General features: G+C 41.7%; 1 protein-coding gene across 4 annotated transcripts in view; it reads right to left on the bottom strand.

The window, feature by feature from the left end:
- IPO8 (importin 8) overlaps window positions 1–13,675 on the bottom strand; it is a 50,930-nt gene extending 37,255 nt beyond the window's left edge. Inside the window, exons 1-4 of one of the 4 annotated variants that reach the window (XM_055807851.1) lie at window positions 13,544–13,675; window positions 4,880–4,961; window positions 2,652–2,808; window positions 260–418 (exon numbers count right to left, since the gene is read on the bottom strand). In XM_055807851.1, coding sequence (XP_055663826.1) covers window positions 260–418; window positions 2,652–2,788 — 296 coding nt within the window. In that variant the 5' untranslated portion in view covers window positions 2,789–2,808; window positions 4,880–4,961; window positions 13,544–13,675. Of the gene's footprint in view, window positions 1–259; window positions 419–2,651; window positions 2,809–4,879; window positions 4,962–8,157; window positions 8,328–12,602; window positions 13,074–13,313; window positions 13,521–13,543 lie in introns of those variants that run through there. The other 3 variants (XM_055807849.1, XM_013302701.3, XM_055807852.1) reach the window with 3 other exon arrangements.
- Between the last annotated feature and the right edge of the window lie 8,483 nt (window positions 13,676–22,158).

Raw genomic sequence — 22,158 nt, 5'->3', positions numbered from 1 at the left:
AAGTACAAAGCCTCGAGAGAAATACATCAGTAAATTCATACAGATTATTGCTGGCATCTCTGCTTTCAATTCAGTGTTGATATAAAGATGATGAATAGTTTTCATTTATTTGCAGGAAAGGAAACATATGACAATTATTAATTGCCATTTTCTATCCAAATTCCTTGTAGAACTGCCAGTGCTCTTAAGAATGTTATTCCCAGTAATCAGCTAAGACTAAAAGTACTGATTCCTCATCTACTGATGGACATCAACTTACTCATAAGTCTTCACCAGCTGATACAGGCACAGGAGGCTCCCAAGCCAACTCCCACTGTTCTGAGACTGCAGGTAGTAGCCTATCTTGTCTACCACAGCTGTCCAATGGCCAGGAAAGTCATGTTTAATGATAGCACGGAGGCACATCGTCAGCTGGGCTCTATGGCGGGAGGCAAAAAGAAATACATTGTAAGTAAATAAGATCGAGTCATAGTGTCTAATATTAAAGGATAGATCCCAAGTCTTGGTTGATTGGCCACAATACACTTATTACATTGTAAGTATCACATATATTTTGACAGCACTGAAAGAGTTCTGAGAAGCAGCAGAGGAACAACAAGGCAAAAAATCCCAGTGGATTTAATTTTAAGGAAGAAACTGATTTCAGGACATTTTAGATACTTTCCTCCTTTCCTCCCTCCTCTCCAAATCTACCAGGCAATATTTGAAAACAATCGATTGCTCAAGAAACCAGCTAGCTTTGTACTTTGAAAATGAATGTTGATACCTTTACATGCTTATGAGGTCAAAAGCAACCACAAAATCACAAATTCGTACATTTTTATTAAACAGTATTGGTCGGTATTATAATCCAAGCCAGAGGTTCCTCATGAAATTACAGTTTTCCTGGGATCTTCTAGAACAGCACTTTCTGAACCTCTGAAGCATGTGGCAGAGTCAACTGTGTAAAAACATCTTACTATTCCTTTCCCTCCATGCACTTTTAGATGCCATTCACAATGGTGAGGCAAGACAAGATTGTTAATTGCCTAGCGAAGTGTGACTAAAAAAGTTGAGCGGCACTGAACTAGAAGCTGTAATACTCTTGGTTTGGCTAAGGAATCAAAAATCTGCAGAAAATATTGGTTCTTCTACATTTAGTTTTCCTTGGGTACCCTCTTGCAGTCCATTACATAACTAGCCACTATTGCATAGCAGTTCAAAAAGGGGCCCTCCACCTACCGAGCCTTTTAGCTTCCTACAAACCTACCTTCCCCCTCAAGCCTTCGGAGTTTGTGCTTGTTGCCAGTTTGGTTCCTCCTCCCCCCTTAATCTCACAAGCAAACAGTGAAAAAGATCAGTATTACAACAACAGGCTTGTTCCAATAAAGTTTCTTGGGAGTTTTTTAACCTCTGTCAAATCTACAAGTTTAGCCAGTATTTAGAAACCCTGTCTGTACTTTATTCCAGGTGATTGTCCCAGGGTTTTCAACAATCCTTTTAGATGCAGATTGTCATTGCAATGTCAGGACATTTTGAATATCAGGTTATGAAACGATGCCTGGACTAGTTTGCAAAACACTCTTCAAACTTGCATTATTTTGCATTCTTTTGTATAAATTTAGCCTTGGTATTTATGACATGATAGCAGGGGAAAACAACATGCCTTTACTACATTATCACAGAAAGAACACAAGCTGCCTTACCTGGCAGCATAACCTTGGCAAGGAGCACCTATCTCTTTCAGTGGAGATACTGATCATCTGCATTCAGTGTGTTAGAAAAGCTGAACTGGAAACAATGGTTTAGTTCATTTTCTTGTCTTGGTACAGGACCATTTATATCCCAAGCATTCCTGGCAGGTGTTTGTCTTATCTATTCATAAAGATCTCCAGTGACAGCAAAGCTATAGCTAATGCATTCTGGTGTTTCATTACTTTTTAAAGTGTTTTCTCTAATCCCCATTTCAATCTGTAGTCAATCACTCCTCTTCCGGATATGACTACTGACAAAAGATGACATATTTGGGCACCTAGCTGGTGGACAGGAGGAGGAAGAGAGAAGAGGATTTTCTTCTGTTTTTCAAAGATGAACATCTATACGCTACAGCCTAATCCCATCCTATCAGCCTCACTTTAATTAAAGTAGTGAACAATCATAGTCTGTAGTATGCTGTGAGTCTGAACCACTCTTCTAGCAAAAAGAGAACAGCATTTCTTCATTCTTTAACATCTTAAAACCAAGAATGCTAATACACATTTAAATACTGGGATTACATATAAAAATTGCAGAAGTAATTGACAAAAGGCCTACAAAAAAAAAAGAAAACAGATCTTGGGCAGTATTTCTCTGAATGGTTAATTCTTATCGCAGATAGCCCTCTATGCTATCTGCCGTGAACCAGCCAAGTAGACAGGCTGTCACTACAGCAAGTGTTGTAAGACACTTTAAACACCATAAGAGCATAAATCACATCACAGGGCTTTTAGCCTGGTTACTACATTTCTGGAAAACAAGTGCACATAAATACGTTAAAATTTATCATTATTACATTTTCAAAGTAAGTACTTGCTTCACCTCCCAAGAAACTTGAGGATTTCACGTTAACTACATCAAGACTGGTAGGTCTGAAAACTTGAGCTATAGAAATATCTCTACACAGTATAAGATACCTCACTAAGTCAGGAGAACGGATTATTCCTTCCACAATGTTATCACGAATCTGCTGACGATCATTTTCATGAATGTTGAATGGAAATACTGCTTCTCCAGGAGGTGGTTCACGATCCGGCCAGTACTGTGTCACCATGTTCTTCAGGTAAATGGCAGCTAAGTAAAAACATTGAGGAAATAATAACTTAAGTCTTAACACAGCTCCACATTACTCTGCGCTCAACCTGTAGTACAGTTGAAAGTAGAACAGAATTGAAAAGACAACTGAAAACCATTGCATGAGTTCTTAACAATTATAGGTACTAAGCACAGCTGCGTCAGAAAACCATTTTTTTATGATTCCACACAAGGTCAGGTTCAAGTGTGTGATTCTAAACAGAACAGAGTAGTATTTCAGTCAGCTTCTATTGGGGTACCCTCTTTATTATTCTATATGGCCATAATATTCCATCGTTCTAAACAAGCAAACAAAATTCTACTTATCTGCATTTTTGCTCATCCCTAAAACAACTACTCAGGCTCATAAGTGAAGTTTTGGAAGGCTCCTGTAAACAAATCACTGTACAGGCAGGTGGGCCACTCTGCTTGGGGAAATGCCCCGTGTGAAACTGGCATGTGGCTTACGTTCTATTCAAACAAAATGTTTGTTGTGAATTCCCTAAGCTTTATCTCACTATTAGGATTCCTCATAATCCCTTAGAATTGTTCCCTTCTGTCTCACATGAAAAACCATGAAAAATAAAGTTAATCTTCAACTGAAAATAAAGCAGCATTTACGCCTTAGTACTAAAATGCCTGTAGGCATTCTTTACAAAACATGAAATATGGTGTAAAACATTAAAGAAATGTTCTTAATAAACTCTTATCCCTGTACTACTTTGGTTGATTACTAGCTAGGGCTTTAAAGTATAAATAAAATATCCTTGGCTACAATCATTTCTCTTGGTGATGACAAATTGCAAAGTATGAAAATATGCAGTTTGTAAAGTATTTTATAGGAACAAGAGGAAAAACACTTCTTTGTCTATGACGTGCCAGAATATTCAGACAAGAAACAGGTCCAGAAAGACCAGCCCAAGACTTTAATTTACTCTGCCCATAGATCTTGTTGTTATACAAATTCTTGGCTTTTAAAATATTCCCAGGGAAACCTGTTGACTTTACTTTTCTATTTTATACCTCTGCTCTGGAAAAACAAAAACACCCAAAAATTATGTTCTACATACTTCCCCGCCCACCCACACCCCCCCGAATGGTACTGAAATGAGACATTAATTTATAAAAATGATCTTATGGAGTCCAGATTAAGCATCAAGCTTGACTGCAGCAGAGTTTAACAATGCCATACAAAGTTGGATTATCTTTGAAAAAATAAATGCCAGCATGACAAACAGCATATGTCAGCATGCCCCAACACACTCAGGGGATTAATGGGATCTGTACAAAAAAACCCAACAGTGCTTCTATGGGAAATGTTGTTCCATAGGATAAAAAGAGCTGTGAACAGAAAGATCGATTTCTTGAAAAAGCTGAATATTTTCTGTGTCTGACAAAAACATTTGAGTAGTTAAAATGGATTACGAGAATTTAGAATCTGATCTTACACAAATGTATATCCTATAGTTAACTGCATCACCATACCTGAACTCACACACACAGTTGGGCAACCTTCCTAGACACGCTCAGACTACAAATTTATAACTTAGCAGTTATGTGACATTCCTTCACATCTACTTTTGTAAGCAGACACCACAGATACCGATTAAGCACACGTGGCTACCACTGACCTAGGGAATTGTGGGGGGTTTTCGGTTTTTAGAAACTTCATTTTTCTAGGAAAAGGGTTTCAAATAGAAACATGTACTCAAATGAGATCCACTTTTTTTAAATTCCCACTTCTCTTGGCATCACTACTTCTTCACCACCAGGAGAAAGAACACCTAAGGCTCCCTGCGTACTCAGTTTTGAGCAGAAATCATTCTCTTTTCATATCAGTATCACAGCAATCCAGTAGGGATCACTAGAAACACAGGGAAGCCAAAGCAGGACTCTACTCTATGCCCTTGGTTTTATCTGGCCCTCACGTACGAAAGAAATGGCAAAGAGAGACCCTTTTCATTTCCACATTCAGAACAAACATGAACTTACATTGCAACAGCTCAATACTCCGTCAAACTAACAGACTGACTTTCTATCGAAAGAAAATGAAACAAGGAATTTCTCTCACCTGCTTGACGCACTGGAAATTCAACTTGATCTGATACTATGATTTGCAGTAGACTTGGAGCAAAATTGATGATCTTATAGGACTGAAATACATATAAAACACAGTTAGCAAATCACTACATTTAAAGAAGACTGTACTACCAAAAGCTGATTACGAAATACATACTAAGGATTTTGCAGTGTTCTTTGATTCTCCTTATAAAGTATGAAAGGTTTTAGCACTTGGATTTGCCCAGATCTACAGCAATCCCAGTAATTACTTGTAAAAGCTGAGCATATAACAGCACTTGGGTGGAGTAAGTAGTGATGGAATCACAAGGCTTTCTATTAGACATTAGTGATAGTAAATATTTAAATAATTCTGAGAACGCATAGTGAGAAGCATTACAGATTTGTCTTTGAATTATTTAACTTAGCCTCATAGGTCAAATGAATTTTGGCATGCTTCATCAATAGATACCATTTATTTGCAAAATGGATTGTGGTATAATAGCAATACTGAACTTTGAAGAGATTAAGAAAACCATTTAAAATTATTTTCAAGTGTAAGCAGCAACTGCATTAGCCACATATTATACAGCTACCTTTTAAAGAACTAGATGTATACTGCTTCTTAAGAAAAAAATAAAAACTGAGGAAACACAGTGGAATAACCATTTTTAATTAAAATCAAGCATAGACAGATAACGTTTCAAAACCCACAGCCTTCCTGGGAACTTTTCAAACACTACATCAGCCACGCAGCTCAAGAATTTCAAAGAGAAAACAATGCTCACTGAACCTCTGAGCAAAGCACGCCAGATTTAAAAGATGTGAAAATCTGATAGCATTATACTGCTGTCATTCAACAGGGGTCCTCCAATGTGAAGAATTGTTGACTCAGCATGGTGCAGTTACGGCTAAGCCTTGGCAACATCACTCATTACTAGTAGGTCAGATCTTTCATCACTTAGATCCATGTGCTTTATGTTCAAAAAGAGATGTTTACTGGGGCTAGATGGCAGAAGCTTTCTTTATTTCACCTTTTATAGTATTTCTTTCTAACTAGATTATGCCTGGCAGCTCTGTGGTTGTTTCCAGAGCTATGCTTTAAGTACAAGTAAACTACACCCTCCCGTAAACTTTGCCTCGTTTGAAAGCTGTGAAAGAAATAAATTCTGCTCTTCATGTATCCAGTTCATTGATCTAACATTTCCATAATGATGCAAAATTACATTGCTTTTGTGCTGCCTACATGTAACAGCTGCATCACAACACTATCATTCAATAATTTTACCAAATCACTTAACTTTCTGGCCCTCATTTTACTGATTATAATGATAGTGGAATGCTAACCTACTCTGTGCTCAGAGACTCATTTGATGTTTATAGAGTAATCTGAGATCTCAGATAAAAGCAGTAATGGCAAATCAAAAGCATACTTTCCTGCAATTCCCTTCTCTATAAACTTTAATTATCCATAAGAAATGCTCCAAATAAAGTAAAAGCTGTAACAGACAGCACAGGAAACTCCACTCATCTATGGACATGCTGAAATACCATCTTTCAACGCCAACTGGTTAAAGCGCACTGGATTCCAAAGATAACCTTTTAATTGAGTATCCTGGAGTGCAAAGCTTGCCCTTCAGTTGCTACTGGAGAGAACCGGTACAGTGTTGGTGGGTTCTGACAGGGGCTGCAGCATCCTCCAGCACTCAACACCCGACTCCCACGTACATAAGGAAAGCATGAGAAATCCCAACAGCACAGGAAACCAAAAATGTACGTGAACTCTTGATCATCCTTTTTCTTCTAAAAAACATCAATGTGCTGTTCTCAGACCCAATCTACATACAGATTTTACTACTATAAACACACTGATTTAAGAATGCAACCTTTTGGGGAGTTGTTGTTTTGTTGTTGTTTTCCTGCAGTAATCCTACCAGTATCACATTTGGGTGGACAGTGATAACAGTATAAATAATTTCCTTTTCCCTGCGCAAACAGCTTTTCCTGATTCTATATTAAAGTCACCGCTTCTCCAGGAAGCTTTATTGGTACCACTTATGCTGGGATACAACTGCTGTCCCTGAAGTTTTGCCAGTATATATACAAATACGGTTATTTGGCCTGCACAGCAAATCCTCTCGGCAAGTGCCTGGAGTGACAAAAGACACATTAAGCAGAAGGTATGCAGAGTGTCTCTGAGGGGGCCTCATCCCTACCAGCACACTGCTATGAGGGTTTCTTTACGCTTTACATACCAACACCCCTAAAGATCACAGGGACACATTATCAAGCTCCCACTAAATCCCTCTACTCCGTACTGCTGTTATTATCATAATTCACACTTCTACATAGCTTTGTTTTCTACTCATTATCAGAAACATGAACACTGTAGAGATGAACAGAGATTGTGTGCCCAGTTTAGAAACAAGACACCTGATTCTGTTGTATTTTTGAAGCTCAAATACCATCCTGCTCACTTATGCAGCAACAAACTACACGCCGCTTGCAATTTTTAGAACAGAGGACTTACTGAAAAGCTGTATGCAGCAACATTTTTCCTATACCAGCACATTCTCGCTGGTTTAGTCGGCACGCTAATTGTGATCTTGGGATGTTTCCTCCCCCTGCCTTGCTCAGGAAACCATACAACAGGCTCCTGGACACCAGCAAGTAAAGCCGTACGTATCACGTGAGCAGGTGCAGACCAAGTGTCACGTGTGCACTGTGTAAATGGAAAGAGACAAGGAAGAGACCTCAGAGCTGGATAAGTTCAGCAAGACATTTATATCATTATAGCTGCACCTGATGGAGGGAGAGCAGGAATATCGTCAATCCCCCAGAAGGAACGGAAAGCTATCTGCTGATTTTGAAGAGCCATGCCCAGGAGCCGCAGGGAGGCACCAGATGGCTGAAACAAGACCTTCAGTGGAACTCCCGTAACAGCATGCTGCTTTGTGCAGTTTGTGAATAATTACATTGCCTTGAATTCACAAGTTGCGATCTGGTAAAACTTTCTGTGAAGGTGCCAGTTGATGGGGGCATATATTTATTTTGAAGGAGAAAGTAAAAGTTTTTCAAAATAAATTTTCACTGAGTACTTACACAGAACTATTATTTTAAAGCTGTGTAAAACATACACTGTCTGCTCTTGCATGGATCACAGATCAGAGCATTTATGCTAAAAACCAAATAAATCTCATTTTGCCTCCATTGAGATTAAGGGGATGGGATAGAGCAATGTGCAAGGTAGCAGCTAAACTGGGAGAGGCGTACAGCATTGGTAAGATACACCTGGGTAAGTTTACAGCAATGGAGAAGAGATGCATATGTTCCCAGGCATCTTATTCCACCTGTGTCTGCTGTCTGAGGGTGGGCTCCGCAGCTGCACAGCTTTCTGCACTCTGTCCTTTCACCTTTGGCCTAACATGTATTCCTTCCCACTTCAACATCACAGTTCCAGTCTTCAAAAAAACTGAGAAAACATCATTTTTTGCTTATTTCCTCTTCTATTTGATTAGATATAGAACAGATGAGACTCAAGAAAGCCTCAGATGAGCCACTGAAAAACAAGATGAACGCTGTCACATGTAAAGGACTAGAATGCAGTGAGAGATTAAGCAGGAAATATATAGTTAAAAAATCCCCTAATGAATCCTGCTGAATCAAACACTTTTCATATCTAACATTCCAGTTTTGGTTTGAGGTTATCATATATTATATACTACTGAACTCATTTCAGGAAGCAGCATTCTTGTGTCTTGCTTGCTGTTGCATTTAAAGCCTACAGCAAGCAACTGCTCCATAACCACATTTGTCAGTAACCTTACCACTGCGCTCATGGCAACCACAGTGGTTCAGTGCAGAACGGCACTGGAAGGTGCTTCTTCCCCTGCAGAACAACAGAACAATCTAGGACAATGGATATGGAAAACTGGGGTCTTCCCTCAGGTTCTGCAAGGAAAGCTAAGACCATCCTTCTTCACCAGCAGTAAATATCTCATTCTCTGCACCTCTGAATCCAAGTATGGCACATAGAAATTGCTGAAATAGCAAGGCACTACATCTCTGTTTGCAAAGACGAACACACGGAAGTCTGTACCTTGAATACATACGCAATTAACTGTTTACAAGGATTATTTTAAGGTTTACATACATTTGATCTGAATGCTTAACTATCTGGTTTACAAAGTTTTATTTTCACTTTGCTGTGCACTGAAAATCTGTTACTTAGAAATTCCATCAGTGTCACACTCGGGAATATTTTTGCAGTTGTTAATAGTATTTTCTCTCTTGTTTTTTCAGTCACAGACAGTTATTAAAACAAACCAGAACTTCAAAAGACACTTTCTCCTTTCCCTGTCTACACACAAAGGTATTGTTTGGGGAAGGGAAAACACAGTGATTTTGTAGAGAGTGAAAAGAAGCTCATGTAGGTTCTTGCACATGCTTCTTTCCTCTGTGGGTTCTGCTGCCAGATTCATCCAGTCTCAAACAAACCCCGCTTTCCACAGACCTTCTAATCATGCAAGTCAACTTCCTTATTAAGCTGGTCTTCAATATAAATACATGAGATTCCTTCCCCTAGGTAATGAGGTACTCATTTCACTTTCAGAGTGGCCTTAAGACCCCTGCCTACTACCTCAACGAACATGTGGAAGATGCTGAAGGAAGCCCAACTTCATTCTGGACTCTTGGGCTTTTGGGCAATCTTCTCACACTTCTTTCTCTTCTTCCAGCGCTGCTACTCAGTTCCTGTCAAAGCCAAATTTTGCAGCTCCTTCTCAACATTTAAAGAAACAGCTGTATTTCTGCAATTGTGTTCCTATTTTCCCCTTTGTTACAGGCCAAAGAGATCTACTACAGCAGGTTGAGCCAATGAAGATTAATGCATTAAAACTGTATGGTAACCCTAACCGAACTGGTATCAGAATGACTTTGTGTGTTCACATAATCAGACAGTATATTCCACAACATTCTAAGAACTGGCACGTGAAAGCAGAATTTAGCCATTAAAAAAAAATTAAAATTAAAACCAGCAAAAGCTCCTGAAGTCCATGAGACAGACCTAACAGTAACAGCCTAGAACAGATACCAAAGAAAGGTGCACAGAAATTGGTATGACAATTGACTGTTCTAGTAAGTACAGTATGATTGATTAATATGATCACAAAGTGCACACTGGTTCTGATTTGACAGCTGAAGAAAAAAATGAGGGACACATGAAAAAAACAGAGGGGTATGGAAGGATGTGTACACTTATAAAATCAACAGGCTAAAGGGGAAATGACAGCAGTTACATGATAGAGATTGCTGACCTGGCAGGAATTTACTGCTTCGGTTTATCAAGAATCACATTCCTGACAAATCCCACATTTACATTTGTGTTCAGGTCACTGAGAGAAGTGAAGTTTGTTGATGACTCAGAAGTGGCATGCATCATCCAAGGAGAAAGATCAGAAAAATCCTACAAAGAATTGAATGATCTTTAGAACTGCACCAACAAAAATGGAGTAGGGTAACAGGACAAAGTACACAGTATGCACTCAAGGATGACAGGAATTTCTCCTAAAAGTTTGAAGTTTCTTAGAAAGGAACAACCACAAGATAAAAGGACCTCTGTATACTCAGTGAGAAGAAATATGTAGACATTGGACACAAAGAAGGTAATTGTAGTTTTAGGATGTATCAAATGAGGTATTGGTGGCATTCAGTGTGAGGCTTTCTGGAATGCTGCAAACACAAATTATGAGATTGCACACGAAAGATTAATTCAAAAGGAAATGAGCACAGAGAAGAGCTATGCTCACCTATTACTAATTTCATAAATTCACTTTTATGATAAGGCAAGGGAAATACAGTCTGTTGAGGCTAGGAAAACAGGCCGGTAAGCATTAGCCTTTGACAAATATGTCAGGGAGGGTACCAAGAAACCTATTCTGGTTAAGAAGTAAGACTGGCACAAATGGATATAAATGGACTGTAAACTAATTTCAGCTGGAAACCAACACTTGTTTCTAGCTGTGTGAGGAAGAAAATTCACAAACAGCCTTCCAATAAATGCAGTAAGGGGAAAAAATAAAATAAGGAATCTTGATTCCATTTCTGAATGCAGTTAGATGTTAACCCAAAAGGCAGAAAGCAACTTCACTGACTTTGCTCTATCTTTACACAGGTTCAGGAACATACAGAAGAGAAAGAGGCATTTTCAAACATGCTGGGGCTTTTTACAGGTGAGCAAGCTTTCATTTGTTTTAACTTCATTCCCTACACTCTATGTTGCAAGCAAATTAGGGAGTTGGGACTATTATATTGTTCCGAAGGACTCGCTGTATTGGTACAAGCAATGAGGTGCCTATGCAGAGGTGCTGTATTGGTGGACTAGTAGGATTTATACTCTCTGGGAAGCTCCTGTCACTATCTACATTCAAACTTGAAAGCAAATGTACACCACAGATGGGCTAACACAAGTTAAGTTTTACCTCAACACCCATTAGTATGTACGATGAGCAGCATCACTTTAAGTACTGCACAGAAGAAACAGGTGAGCCCTGTTCTGTTCAGTCAAGTGTTCTATTACCACTCCAAGTACATACTGTTGGAGTTTTTTCTATATGGTTGGTGGATTTGTTCCTTCGCTAGAACAAGATAAATGCTAGAACAGCATCTGGACTCCAGTACTTACAGGAACACAGTGACATGTCAACATTATCATTAGATACATGGGAGTCTGGTATGTCGCTTTGAAGTCTTGCTTCAAAGCACTGAAAGGTTTCAAGATGTCACAGACCCAGGTTAAGCCACATTCCCCAGGAGCACTTTTGTTCCACTCATCCAAAGAGTCATGTCAAACCCAGCGCTGCTTCAGTACGTTATGTCAGTCAGATACATCATGCTTCACTGAGTAACAGGAAGCCTACACAATAATAGGTATGTCTTCATTTCAAGATTCATTCTTTGTAACAGCAAAGAGAAAACGTGTCAGCTATTTTAAATAAAAATCTGTCTCTCCACCTGTTCTCAATAAATACACTTATACTCTTGAATCAAAAACCTGAGTCTTTCATGAGAAGTGCATTATCCATCCCTTAAACTTAAAACATTTTACAGGTCTCGATCTTAAAATGCTTTCAGAACTCTTCCTGAGCTTCACAGTACTTTTTGGTGATGTTAAACTGACATAATGAGGAGTAGGACCCAGGAATCCAGACGGCTGCCTCTTTGTTCTGAGCCTGCCAAACACACAGCAGTTATCACAGTAGTTTTGACTCCTGCACAACAGGCTGCTAACAAATATTTGCAATTTCACTCTCAGTCCTTAACAGCAAGGATAAAAATAGGTACCGATGAATTTTTAAAGTAACTATGCCAAATAAAGAAAAAGAGGTTTGCATTTTTATCTAACTATCCCCAAGAACATTCTCAATGTCCAGTACTTAATCCACTGATTTACTAAAGGAACTTGCCAATTGCTAAAGCAAGGATTAGCTCTATCTAATTCAGAAGGAGTTTTAAGTTGCCTAAATAGAAAATTAAGCCGGAGGAGCAATCCTGAAGCAGCAGTAATTCCTGACAGCCGATTCTCATGAAATCCATGTCCTGATGATCACATACTCCATCCAAGTGTAGAGGTTAAAGCTTTACTCATGCTGTGCAAGGGAACCGTCTCTTTTTCTCAAGCGTCCAAGCTCAGACTATGGTCACTGTTCTGATTCAGCGGGTGCTGCCGCTGCACTAACCGTGGGGTGCTGTGACAAATACTACCCGTGAAAGCCTAACGTGCCTTCCTCCAAGTTGTACTGGGCACGGTGCTGAACGGGACGAAACTAACCCCGGAGCGCCACTGCTACCTGCCGCCTGCGGGAGCCAGGGCGAGCAGCGCGGGGGGCGAGCAGCGCCGTCCCGTCCCGCACCGCCACCGCGCGGGCCACGCCGAGGGGACACGGCCCCGCTCCGCTGCGGCGCGCCCCGCTCCCGCAACGCTGCACGCAGCCCCGTGCGGGCACCCAGCCCGCCCGCCGCGCACCGCGGCCGCGCTCCCCGCCGCCACCCGGAGGCTGCGGTAGCCGGCAGAGCCCGGCCGGGGGTCCCGCTGCCAGGCCGTCCCCGCCCGGCCCTGCCGAGCGCCCGGGCCAGCGGCGCGGCGGGGCGGCCGCTGACAGCCGGCGCGGAAGGGCCCGCTCCGCCGGGGGACGCCGCCGCCCCCGGCCCGGCCCGCAACCCGCGCACGGGGAGGGCGGCGGCGCGGCGACCCCCGCCTCATGGCGCCGCGCTGCCGAGCGGAGCGGGCGGCCGGGCGGTGGCGGCGCCCCGGCGCGGAGGGGGCGCACCCCGCCCCTGGCGGCGGGGCCGGGCGCCCCCGTGCCGCGCGGCGGCCGGGGTGAGGCGCGGCGGGGCGGGGGCGGGGCAGGCCGCCGGCGGGTCCCGGCCGGGGCAGGCCGCCCCCTCACCTGATTGAGCTCGTTCTCGGCGGCGATGCGCAGCTTGGGGTCTATGGTGCCCTTCAGAGCCTGGATGATCCTGTTGGGATCCATCTTGCCCTCCCCTCGCCGGCAGGCAGCGCTTCCCCGGGGGCAGGAGGAGGAAGCGGAGCCGTCGCCGCTAGCGCCGCCGCCCCCCCGTGCCACAATCCCAGGCTCGTGTCCCCCACCCCCCCCGGTCCCTCTCCAGAGCCATTCACCGGTTTGCGACAGCTGGGTATCGGGAAGCGGGCACTACTTTACGGCCGCAGCGCCGCCTTCTGGCCTCGTGCAGGGGTCGGCGAGAGGTGGCCGCCATCTTATTGTACGGACACAAGTCAGCCGGGACGGCCGGCGGTGGGCGGGGTTAGGGGCCGGCTGCCACGCCGGAGTGGCGCGGGGGCGGCCATGTCGCGGTACGGAACCGGGGCCGCGGAGCCCGCCGCTTCCCCCGTACTGAGGGAGACAGCGGCCGGGGGCGGGGGGGGCGGCTGGCCGCTCCTCTGCATGCGGGAGCGCTGCCCCGTACTCCGACCGCAGCAGGGGGCTCGGCTGATGGTACACCGCCGCTGTCACGGCGATGGAGCGGGGAGCCGGGTCCTGCGGCACCGGACCCCGGCGGGGAGCGGGCCCGGGCAGCTGCGTTCGCGAGGGGGCGGCGCTGCCGGGGGCGCAGGGGCTGGCGCAGCCGTGCTGAGGCCTCTCCGGGCACCGTGCGGGGCTGGCGGGGCTGGCCGAGGCGCACCGGTCCCGCAAGGCGCTTGGTTGCCCCGCCCCATCCCTCTGTGCCAGCACATACTTAAAAAAGCCCCAATAATCCTACTTTTCCTTCTTAACAGTTTACCTTTTATTATTATTATTCCTAGTAGTTTTTCAGCTTGTATACCAGGCTTCATTGTTCTGTATTTGCTACTATGTCAGTTGTTTGCACAGGAATTAAAGTGAGAACACCAAGGCTGCGCAGCGGTGATACCAGTTCCATGGTGGAGAACTGGCGTTACTCACACAGTTGCCCAGGTACCTAAGGTACGTGCAGCTGGGCAAGATTTGCAACATGCGAGAAGACAGAAATTTGCTGCAACGAGCTTCCTAAAATAAGTAGTTGGGGCACACATCGTAATTCCTAGTATGTTTCTGAGCACGTTTCTTGGTGATACTTGTCCTCATTAGGTAGAGTAGTAGACCCTGACAATGGTTTGCTTATCTTAATGGTGTTTGTGTGTGAGAGTGGGTGGAAGGTGCTTACCGCTCAGCTGTCAGGAATATACAGACACCACTTCTAACTGCAAGCCCCACTGTGATTCTCCACCTCTGTCCTATTTTTCCCCTTAGATCCTGGAATGTGCAGATGAACCAAAGGAAGGTTTAAATATCCATGCAGCCGTAAGATGACTATCAAAGGTGCAGTTCACAGACCAACAGCATGCAAGAAAACCCTCATCACTAATAATGATCTTAAAGAGCCAAATCCTTTGGTTACTTCTGCAGGTGATATTTTACGTAACATTTACAAACCAGAGATGTGTGATTAACTGGTAGAAAGAACAGAAAGACTATTTACTGCAGGGGTCCTCAAACTATGTCCCGCGGGCCGGATACAGCCCCCCAGGGTCCTCAATCCAGCCCCCGGTATTGACAGACAGACAGACAGACAGACAGACAGACAGACACACACACACACACACAGACACACACACACACAGACACACACACACACAGACACACACAGACACACACACAGACACACACAGACACACAGACACACACAGACACACACAGACACACACACACACACACACACACACACCACACACACACACCCCCCACACCCCCCCCCACCCCCCACCCACCCCCCCACCCCCCCCCCCACCCCCCGCCGGGGGTTGGGGGGGGAAACCAAGCAGCCGCAGATGACTGCCTGCCACTGCATCCGCGCGCCGGCCCCCTGGTTAAAAAGTTTGAGGACCCCTGATTTACTGTGTTTTGGGAGAGTAAAATGCAAAGGCAATTACAAGATCATTCTATAGACGCTTTAAGAATACAACTGGACAATATGTCATTTGTTCATTGCAATTCCAGTATAAAACGTCATTTCTCATTACTGCTCCTCAATTACGAAAACAGCAGTACTTCCCTCAAGTTACATATTACCTGACCTATACTGAAGAATACTGTTGACAATGCTGAATGCACAGGAGTACCATTTATGGTTAGGGATACCCTGCTCTAACCAAGGGGACTATACGGTAATGCTTGCCACAACATCTTTACTGCCACTCAATAACTTCAGTTCCTAAATTGTTTACAAGGAAAATGTTACATCAGCTAATACTATAATGAATTCATAAAAAGAAGTCCCTTAATAAGTTTTCTGATAATTAAAAAAGAATCTAGCTGTAAAAATTAATTATACCTGTCTACTGTTTGGAGACTGTGCACTGTCTTGTGGTTTTCATCACTTTTTGAAGTGATGGAGCAGAACGCCTGATCATTGTCACTCAAGAACTGTCTTTCTGTTCTCCAGTAACGCAGCTGTACAGCATGTAGCAAGAAATCGTAGGTACTTTCATTCACCTTTTCATTTCTTCTTCTTAGAAGCAGGTGGTGTTCAGGTATGTTCAGTAATCATAAACACAATGTGAGCGTAAAAAAGCATATATTGTTAATATGGTAATTCTTTGTCATTTTCCCTTTATGGTTAAGATAGCAAATAAGACTACTCCAGTGAAAACTGCCCATTTTGAAGACCTTGGATCATGTATCATACTAAAACAAATTACTTTAAAATACTTGTAGTGTTGTATCTGTACTTCCTTTTCCCAAATTAGCATGTTACGGCAGTTTAAAAACAGTTCTGGTTTATTCTGTTTCTGTGTATTCATCTATGGTAATGTGATAACTTCAAAAGTTCGGAAATTCATTTCTTGAAGGACTTTAGTCTTGTGATGTAAAACATATCAATAAAGAACAAAATATGTTTAAAGGCTATTTTACATCTTCCTAAATTTTTTTAAATCATATTATTGCACTTAGCATTTGTATTTTAAAATGGCACTTTTAACACAGAAGATTCACTACAAAATAAGTGAAAAAGTTTTTACACCTAAGATTTTGCTTTTAAGACCTGCTTTTTCTGCACACAGCCATCAATGAGGCAATGCCAGCAAGTCTCTAAAGCAAGTAACATCCAGTTCAACAATGCTTATTTCCTTTGTAATATGTCAGCAGTGATTTAGTTGTGGAAGTATTGTTACAAGCATTTTAGTCTGTGTGCAGGGTTTGATGTGTGTGTGATACTTCTTTCTGTAAAACGTGAACCTCCATAGATACCAGTGGCTATATTATTCAAAAAATAACTTTAGTCATTAATGGAAATATTTTTATGTAATTTCAAAACCTTCAGGATGAAAGTAACCACATATAAGCAAGAATTAGTATAGTTTTTTGTTAGAGCAAAGATTCTGTTAATGTTTTGGGCTACTTCTACTTCAAAATAATGGATATAGAACTGAATTAGAATGTTGGGCGGTTTTTTTAGATCTGTTTTGCTACTCTGCAAAATAAAGAATCTGAGGTAGAATTCTGAGATTTTCTTCTCAACTGTCTAACACTACTAGTGAGAGAAGACCCAATATGAAAGGGACAAGTGATATATAAAGAAATTAAAAATAAGTAAATGAAATCCAAGTTGCACTAGTGTGGAAGTACAGAGAAAAGGGATGAGAATAAAAGGGATGTGGGGAGAGAATGGAAAGCAAAGATTATTTTTTATTTTTTATTTTTTTTTAAAGCTCCAGAACTCTATAGGTACACTATAACAACAGCTTTAGGAAGTATTTAGAACAAGCAATCATATTTTGAAACTCGGTTGCTAAAGCCAAGGATTTTTAAAGCAACGTTAAATTTGACCTCAATGACAGTCAGACAAAGTTGCTGATGGAGTTGCTATCAAGATAACTCAATTAAATTCAAGAACTTTGGGAGGTGAAGAAAAACTAGAAAAGCCTTAAACATTGCTGGTTACTTAAAATTAGTCCTTTGACTTTTGGTTGTTTTGAAGTGCAGGTAGTGCTTTATCTGAATGCTACGTGTAACGCCTTCTGCTGGCGTGGAACAGCTGCTCTGTTATCAGGTCAACCAAGCTCCTTTCGGATAGTATCTGGTTGTAAATTGTAGTTAATAAGAGGTACTCATGGAAAAGTATGAGAAAGACAACAATGATCCTTTGTGTGATGCGCTACAGGCTAAAAGTAATCCACTATTTACAATATAGAGTTTACTTCATTGTAGTAAACCAGTGACAAAGTGATTGGATCTGTACTTCTCATAAAGCCTTCATTCCACATCAACCCCATCTCAAACCTTACTCATCTGAGTTCCAAACAGTCCAAAAGCTGTAGGAACTAGTACTCTCCGGCCAAATTAGTACTTCACAGTACTTTTTTTTCCAACTACACCACCTGGAAACATTTAGTCAGCAGATACAAATGTATAAGCTTTTTCATTCTGAATAGAATTGTTAGGAGACAAGACACAAAATTAAGTTGATCAGAGACTTGTGAACAAACGCATAACTAGAGTTAACTCATTTGTATCTGGTTAGGGTACAGTAGATCTCCAATTAGAATACTCAACAGACTTCTTGTATCCTCCACAAGACTCTCAAACTTAATTTTCTCAGAAGGAACGTATAGATTTGATGAAGCGCTAGCAAGGATGATCTGCATGACATGCAGATAAATGTATGTCAGGCCTCCGGATACAAGACTTTGATCAGAGTTAAAGTTCTGAAGCCATCTCCCCCACTGAATGTTTTGCTGGAGCAGCTGTAGATAACTTAGACCAGTCAGGGAGGAAAAGGTAGGTAAACTGAACCAGTACAACAGAACAGTGACATCCTCTGCACCACCACTGCAGCCTGCAGGATGGAGGTTTCCTTAGCTGCAGGAAATCACATGACAATTCAGGTAGATCATTCATGGTTTCCTCTCACTTCCATAACCTGGAAAAAACACAAAAATCACAAGTCCATTCGTATTTTGAAAACTTTAAGAAACCCTTTGTTACAGTTGAACCCCAGTAGGCAGCTGAGCACCACACAGCCACTCCCTCCCTCCCTCCCTCCCGGTGGGACGAGGGAAAAGAATCGGAAGGGCAAAAGTGAGAAAGCTCATGGGTTGAGACACAGACAGTTTAATAAGTAAAGCAAAAGCCATGTGCTCAAGCAAAGCAAACCAAGAAAGTAATTTGCTATTTCCCATCAGCAGGCAAGTGTTTAGCTGTTTCCAGGAATCACGCATAAGTTACTTGGGATGTCAGACTGTAACTCCAGCGTGCCCCCTTCCTCCTCCTTCCCCCAGCTTGTATGGCTGAGCACAACAGCCCCCTCACAGCTTCTTGTGCACCCCCAGCCTGCTCGCTGGTGGAGTAGCGCAGAAACAGAAAAGGCCTTGACACTATGTAAGCACTGCTTAGTAGTAACTGAAGCATCCTTGTGTTACCAACAGCATTTTGGTAGCAAATAGAAAACATAGCACCAGACCAGCTACTCTGATGAAAATGGACTCTACCCCAGCCAAAACCTGTGCACCCTCCCATTTCAGGGTAGTTCTGTTATTTCACTGAACTTGGAGAAGGAAACATAGAAATTCACTCAGTCCAAATCAAAAACAGCGTTAGGTCCTTACCCTTGCAGTTTAACTTTGGCAGGCTGCACAAGGTAACTAAACTGGGGAAAATTTAGGTGGTATCCTATTTGCATAGCCGACAGCAATAGGAATTTAGCAGAACTATGATGCCCCTTTGTATGTTTTAATTAGACCTGATTATCACCCTTATATAGTTCAGGCATTATCACCTACATCATTATGCACCTATCATCAGTGCAACAATTCAAGCAACCCCATTTAAAAACTGAGAAAAAAAGCATAGTCAGACAGTTTACACAGTCTCTACTAGTGTTACCTCAAATATTTTCAAGCTGCGAAACTCACCCGTTCCGTGCTGTGCCCACAAGTAGCGTGTGGATCTAGATCTTCAGTCTGGACATACTGAGGTAGACTAATACCGTGTGAGTAAATAACGCACTGAAATACTCTGAGTACTTTGAGAAGCTTTCAAAACCAAGCATTAATTTGGAAGCATAAAGAATGAGTTATCAATATCCTAGTATTTATCATTATGGGAAATCATATAAAGTCAGGGGTTTAGGTATTTTGAAGATTAGAAATGCAAATTCTACCCATGGATTTCGGCCAGCTATTGGTAAGGAAAAAAAAGGTGCTTTGCTTGGTCTTTTGCAGTACATTTTTAAACACAGCCTTAGCGTTTAAGGTTCAGTACTAGCCTTTGGAGTCACATGTAATCTGAAAACTTCTTTATCACAATACCTGTTCAATTGTACTTACTTTCCTTTTCATAACAGAGGTTAGCCAAAGCTGTGTTCACAGCTCCAGCTAGAAACACAGTGAAAACCAACAGTGCTGGCTAAGAAGGTACTATACGAGAAACTTGTAAGATTAAATTCATCGTATTTTCAGTTATTTTATGGGAAAAAAAATTGTCCAAGTTGTGTATTTTTTTTTAATAACGAACACGTTATTTTAAAGTACATGGTACTGTAGAGTTTATTCCAATTCAGGCTGATAAAGCCTAGAAAAATATGAAGGTTTTTAAAAACATCCATTATAGGATTTACGGTCAAATTTACTATCAAGGAATGGTATAATGATTAGACTTCAGTTTTCATCATATCTGCACGCTTCTGAATGCGACAGTGTATACTCCTTTAGTCAGAAATTTAAAAATCTATCTTACACAGATGGACAACCATCTCCAAAATTGAGATGTTTACCTCAAGATACTTAAATACATGCAAGTTAGAGTATGTAAAAAGCTTCGCTAGATCAGCCAGTAAGAAATAAAATTGGCCTTAAAGAAATGTAACATGGGTCCATCAAGCAGCTATCCAGACTTATTGAATTAGAGCATAAGAAAGCAACATATGCTTCACATATTCACATTTGAGGTTGCCAAAGGCTGAGCTTCGCAAAAGTACTGGTAACCTGTTCCTAAAACTTAGGAAATTCATCATACAAGTACAAATGATAAAAACAAGGAGAATAAGCTGTATGCTAAATGAAGCAGCCCGTGCTACGGGAGCCTGAAGTGCAAGGGATATCCTGCCAAATACACTATAAGCATAACGCACATTATGCATATAATAGGGCTCACTTATTCACTAGCCCCTAGACAGAGAGCCTGGGAGAAGGGCAACAGCATCAGTCCTCCATGTAAAAAAAAATTATCTAGAGTTGCGAGCCTGTTAGAAAATCAATGAAGTTTGCTTATCCATAGCCAAAAAGCTACTGCAAGCTGAAAATTATCCTAGCACTTCAGGCTGTCTACCATATACCCATATTAATATGCAAGGAGAATTAATAGTTCAAGAAAAAAGGTGCTAGTTAAACTCCTGCCACCTACCCTCTATTGAGTGTTCTAGAAATAAGACTCCTCTTGGCTAAAAACAGAACTAGCACATTAAAAACCACAACATACAGGCTTAGCAGTCAATAGTTAAAGCTTGACCTTTTTTGACTGTAGTAGTAAAAACTAGGTTGCCTAAAGCTTTTTCCTACCTAAGCTTCTCATCTCAGAACTTGCCAAAAGAATTAATCCAAGACTTGAGTATGATCACTCGTTTTAAAACTCTGTACTAAAGAAGAAATCTCAACTTGGAATAAACCCAAGATCTTTGTGCCAGTAACATTAGGAAGTCATGCTAGGCAAGGGGGTTTAGCATCTGCACAGTACCAAGGGAGAACTGTTTTAAGAGTTGGAAGTTTTGAAACCAGTTACCAAGAACCAGCAGCTTTGTGTCAGGTCTGATGTTTACTCCATTTAGGTTTTCACATTTATTTAAATAAGCAGATAACTGAACTGCTTTTACTTTGCATAGTTCTAGTTCATCCTTAGAAACCAGTCAGGCTTTTGCACTAGCTACCTTAGCAGTAAGCCGTACTTCATCTGTGTACACCAAAACAAACTACTGAAGATTTTAAAAGTAGAAGGAACCAATGACCTGCATTCTTCCTAGTTCATACTTCCATTTTGAACGTTGAAATGCTTTATAGTACATGACATGCTGCAGCTTAAACAAGGATTTATCATAGCTTTTCAGTTCTCAGGCCATGAGAGATTGCTGAAGACTGGTCACACAGCCCATTAGCTGTAAGAAAGTAGTTTCATAAATGCTTCCTAGCATTTGCATTCAGGTTTGATTTAAAATGCAAGCAGCAGGCTTCAACTACAAAAACCAAGTTCCTCAGCAGTTCCCTGAAAGGAGATAACATGCATTACAATATGATGCAAGTCCCACAGGGAAGGGAAGCCATACACATCGGCTTCACAAGCATCAGTTTTAATGTCAAAATACACTGCAGCTGGGTAACAACATGAGCCAGCCCTCCAGTGACCATTTTGAGGTTTAAGAGTTTCAACTGCATCACTACTGAAGGACAGGTGATGTGACTAAGCTAGATCTTGACAGGATATGCATTTAAAGTAAGCAGTCTTAAAGAAATATGTAGCATTTAGCTTCCAATTTCTTGTTCAGTTAAAAAGGAAGCAGGTAACGAAGCGTTAAATTCATTTTGATCAAAGGGAACACTAGAAAATGGCAACCACCAAGAAAACTCATTTGAACTATGTAGTATACATTGAATTATTGAAACTTGAATAACAGTTCTATGTAGTAAGCATGTACACCCCACACCAGGAATAAGCTCTGGTTGATTTATTTTTAAAATAAAGACCACTGGCAAGATTAATACTAAAA

The sequence above is a fragment of the Falco peregrinus genome, chromosome 6, assembly GCF_023634155.1.
Source record: "Falco peregrinus isolate bFalPer1 chromosome 6, bFalPer1.pri, whole genome shotgun sequence".
NCBI lineage: Eukaryota > Metazoa > Chordata > Aves > Falconiformes > Falconidae > Falco > Falco peregrinus.
This window is presented reverse-complemented; position numbering and strand designations above follow the sequence as displayed.